The sequence below is a fragment of the Beta vulgaris genome, chromosome 9 (genome assembly GCF_026745355.1).
Source record: "Beta vulgaris subsp. vulgaris cultivar EL10 chromosome 9, EL10.2, whole genome shotgun sequence".
NCBI classification, from domain to species: domain Eukaryota; kingdom Viridiplantae; phylum Streptophyta; class Magnoliopsida; order Caryophyllales; family Amaranthaceae; genus Beta; species Beta vulgaris.
Window position 1 is genome coordinate 4,585,204 of NC_079210.1, and position 4,445 is coordinate 4,589,648.

General features: G+C 34.0%; 1 protein-coding gene across 1 annotated transcript; it reads left to right on the top strand.

Moving 5' to 3' along the window:
* Positions 1-525: 525 nt before the first annotated feature.
* LOC104883271 (protein NRT1/ PTR FAMILY 2.3) lies at positions 526-4,230 on the top strand. The gene is made up of 4 exons (XM_048636248.2): positions 526-667; positions 1,788-2,005; positions 2,641-3,194; positions 3,303-4,230. Exons 1-4 carry the CDS (start codon positions 544-546, stop codon positions 4,150-4,152), a joined length of 1,746 nt encoding a protein of 581 aa, XP_048492205.1. The 5' UTR covers positions 526-543; the 3' UTR covers positions 4,153-4,230.
* Positions 4,231-4,445: the final 215 nt, after the last annotated feature.

The following is a 4,445-nucleotide window of genomic DNA, read 5'->3' on the forward strand; positions in this document are numbered from 1 at the left end:
ATTTATTACATTCAATTTAATTCAATTCAATTTAATTCAAGTCAATTTCGTTCAATTCAATTCAGTTCAGTTCAGTTAGTTCAATTTAGTTTACTTCAGCTATTTTAGGCTGAAGAGATATGATCTAGGTGTAGAGTTAACTTACTCACGAATAATCCATAACTTGACCTATTTTGAGAAGACGGGGCAAAGATTAACTTATCTAAAACAATTATTACTTTATTTTATCATCCTAGCCTAAAATAGCGTGTGTTCAGAACGAGAATATATACATTACTTTTTTTAAAACGGATCATGTATTGAAGCTTTGGTAACCAGTCCCATCACATGTATACCAGATAAATTATAGCAGTAAATCTATTAAATAATTAGCTACTAAAAGCCAAAGTAAATAATCAGAAAATCAGAAATGAAATGAATTTTTAAAGTCACCACTACGAACAACTGTCTTAACAAAATTAATAATTACTATAGGTAGCAAGTATATTAATAAGCCAAATGAAACTACTCGTTTCCATCTTTGTTTGATAGTAAATGTAAAAAATGGAGGCTTGTAAACCGGAGGAGCAAGAGGCATTATCAAGAAATGATGAAGCGAATGATAATGGGCAAAAATGCTTTGACAACAAGAAGAAAGGAGGATGGATCACCTTCCCGTTCATCACTGGTATTCAGCTCTCTCGTTCACTGATTAAGATTTTAGCAATTTCAGCTTTCGCCTATTATCATATGTTTGTAACTAGCTATTTAATGCTCTTTTTTTTTTTGGGTACTACTGTAGCTACTTTCTGCAATTATTATCAAGTTTATATTTGAGCCGAGTGTCATGCAAGGAATGATGAACCTCTACCTGTTAGATTAGATGCATCTAACATAACGTCTATAGTGTTTGTAGACATATAGTGTCTGTTTATGATTGTATTTTGTTGGTAAAAAAGGATTTATAAACGCAAAAACTACACACAAACAATAATACACTATCTTATTATAGGTTTTATAATTTCTTAGTTTCCTTCTGAGTTTGACACTTACTCTAACAATCTAAGTACTGTACGTCTAACATGTATGTATCAGTATTATGTACTTTTCACCGTTTTATTTACTTATAATCTTGAATTTGGCATAAGAAGTTGGGAGAGGAGAGAGTTGGGTAGAGATTTTTAAAAAATCCACATGTATGTGGTAGGGAAGAAAAAGAGGTGTGGATCTAATATTATTTGTTTACATACCTTTAAACTCTCCTCTGGTGTGCGACGTAGCCCAATGAAGTTTATCAATTATCTATCATATTGGGGTAACTATTTGTTCAAAATAAGTCACTTTTATTTATATAAAAGTGACTAACTAAGGTTAAAAGTTACCTTTGTTTTTAAGTAAACCTTATTGACTGAGAAAGTATTTTGACAAAAAAAATGACCTATTTTGACTTAAAGCGAATTGGTCTAGCAATAAATTTATCATGCATACAATCACAATATCAATTGAGTTCATATATATGTGGTTAAACTCTCGTACAAGTAATCCATTTATGTATTAGAAAGCACCAGAATCTTTTGACTAGATATTTGTTTAAATCTTTACTTAACCCGATAAAATCGCTAGATGCTTGATGTTTCAACTCCTATATGTTCCATCATCTCATACTAGATAGTACTTGGAATCAATTAACAAATAACAACCCAAGTTGCATTCCTCTATTATATAGTATTATTTCTTTCATTAAAGCCTTAATTTTTCTTTAAATCTTAATTAGCATGGTACATTTAAAATTGCATATTATTATACAGGGACTGTCATGGGATTATCATTAGCTACAAGTGGTTGGACTGCCAACATGGTTGTGTATGCAATAGAGCAGTACAACATGAAGGAGATTACTGCTGCAAAGTTATATAATATATCCATGGGTGGTATGACCTTTGTCAACATCCTCGCAGCAGTCTTTGCAGACTCCTTGTTTGGATCGCTCTCCATCTTCACTGTTGCATCTTTTGTTTCTCTACTTGTAAGTAGATTCTTTTTTCTTTGCCTTCCAAAAATTAGTTGTGTTTTGCTACATCTACTAGACGACTACCAAATTAGCCGTGCTGTTTATGGGTATAGGACTATATCATATGATTTAGGAATGTTATACTATTATATAAAAAACTTGTATTCTATGTGTTGTTTCCCTAAATAATTCCACGTTTGCTCCTAATTTTCTGATAAACCCGAACTTTTAAAATTTCATCAAACTTCACGATTTTGGAAATGGAAATCATCGTAGTTTCACCAATATTAATTCATCAATCGTGAAGGAATTGATATTGGTAAAGAATGCATGCTCAGAAGAGAGAAAGAAAAATTATAGGATTCTACTTAAGGGTGCATGCTTCTACGTTAATGAGTAACTATACCACAATAGTGTCCAATGGTCTTATTTAAAAACCAAAACACAATTGTTGCAACTAAATTCGACGGAAGGATCGGAGTAGTACATATGTTTTTAATATATAAAGTAGTAATTTGTATGTGAAACAGTCGATATAGTAATCGTTCTTATACTCAAAAAAAATCTCGGGGGATATATTGAAATGACATGTAATTTAAGATTATATTCTTCCAATAACCAATTTGTATACTATTCTTGATTTCTTCCAGGGTGTTATCTTGTTTACACTTTCAGCTACAATTTCTTCCTTAAGGCCCCTTCCATGCACCACAAGCAGCTTCATAAAATGCAAGCTCCCAACAAACCAACAACAATGCTTTATCTATGTCACCATAGCCTTAGCTGCAACTGGAGCTGGAGGTACAAATTTTCTACTAGGAACAATAGGCGCAGACCAATTTCCTAAGTCTTCCGAACAACAACGAATTTTCTTTAACTGGTTCCTTATTGCTAATCAACTCGGCAAAGTGATAGGTTACACAGTCATTGTGTACTTGCAAAATAATGTGAGTTGGGGACTCGGTTATGGCATTGGTGTCGCAGCTAATGCAGTAGCCATAGTTGTCTTCTTGTGTGGCTCGTGTTTCTACAAGCGTGTAATGCCACGAGGAGGGAGCCCTTTCACCAGCATCGCTCGTGTGTTCGTAGCATCTCTTAGAAAGATGAACAAAATCGTAGCTGAAAACTATGACAGGAATTGTTATTTTTATGGAATCTCATCGTCAGACGTTATCAATCATCAAGCCCCAAGCAATACCCTCAGGTAAATTAAATTAAGTTGTTGAAATTTGTATTTTCTCATGCTCAGTTTAATTATATTTCCAACGAAAATTTTGAGCATCCTTATGATTCTTTGAATTGTTCAATGTAGATTTCTTAATCGAGCAGCTCTAAAAACAATGCATAAACATGAAGATGCAAACAATAGCCAAAAATGCACGAAATCGTGGAGCCTATGTACTGTAGAGGAAGTGGAAGACCTCAAAAGATTGATAAAAGTTTTGCCAATATTGTCAGCTGGAATAGTTTCTAGCATCATCTTCACAATTAGTTCAAGTCTAGTCGTGCTCCAGGCTTTAGTCATGGATAGAAGCATGGGACCTCATTTCAAAATTCCAGCAGGAAGTATGTCCATCTTTATCCTTATAACAACTTGCATCGGAATTTCTTTCCTTGATCGCGTCATATATCCACTATTACAAAAGATAGCTAATAAATCTCTTACGCCTCTCCAATGCATTGGTGTCGGATACTTTCTCAATGTGCTAAGCGCAGTTGCTTTCGCCTTAGTCGAAATGAAACGGCTTAATGTAGTCAAGAGTGATCACCATATGCTGGAACAACCTCATGCAGTATCTCCTATGTCAGTATTTTGGCTTGTCTTCCCGCTTGCGTTATTGGGTTTTAGCGCGGCGTTTGATTTTTCGTCCTTGATGAGATTCTATTACCAGGAACTTCCGGCTTCTCTTAGCAATACTGCAGTTGCTATAACTAGTTTGCAATTTGCACTTGGAAGCTATTTTGGTGCTGTTGTTCTAAGTGTGGTTCAACATACTACTTCATGGCTACCAGATGATATTAACCATGGTAATATAGATTACCTATATTGGATGCTCAGCATCTTAGGGCTAGTAAGTTTTATTTATTATCTTGTATGTGCCATGTTTTACAAGTACAATAGCTACGACAGTAATAGTGCTTCATTGATAGAGGATTGCTAGCTAAAATCATACAATTGTAATTTTAATAATAGCTTTCATGTTGTTTGGATTTTGAACTTTGATGTTGTTAAAACATTCCTTCCGTTATTTTTCGGTTATCCTGTCTACTATTCGTGTGATCGTATTAGCTTATTAAGCTATTTCTCTCTTAAAACGGCTACTTGACTAGCTTATGGTATCCATTCTTTGTCTTCCATTCCATGGCCTTTCCATTGGATCAAGAAAATTGATATTGTACCTAAAGTTCAATTATCTTGAAGAACAAATTTAGCCCATCGAGAAATAATTACCAA

Coding starts and splice junctions, on each gene's coding strand:
- LOC104883271 (XM_048636248.2), top strand. CDS start 544: ATGGAGGCTTGTAAACCGGAGGAGCAAGAGGCATTATCAAGAAATGAT. Junction 668..1,787: donor CACCTTCCCGTTCATCACTG/GTATTCAGCTCT, acceptor ATTATTATACAG/GGACTGTCATGGGATTATCA. Junction 2,006..2,640: donor CATCTTTTGTTTCTCTACTT/GTAAGTAGATTC, acceptor GATTTCTTCCAG/GGTGTTATCTTGTTTACACT.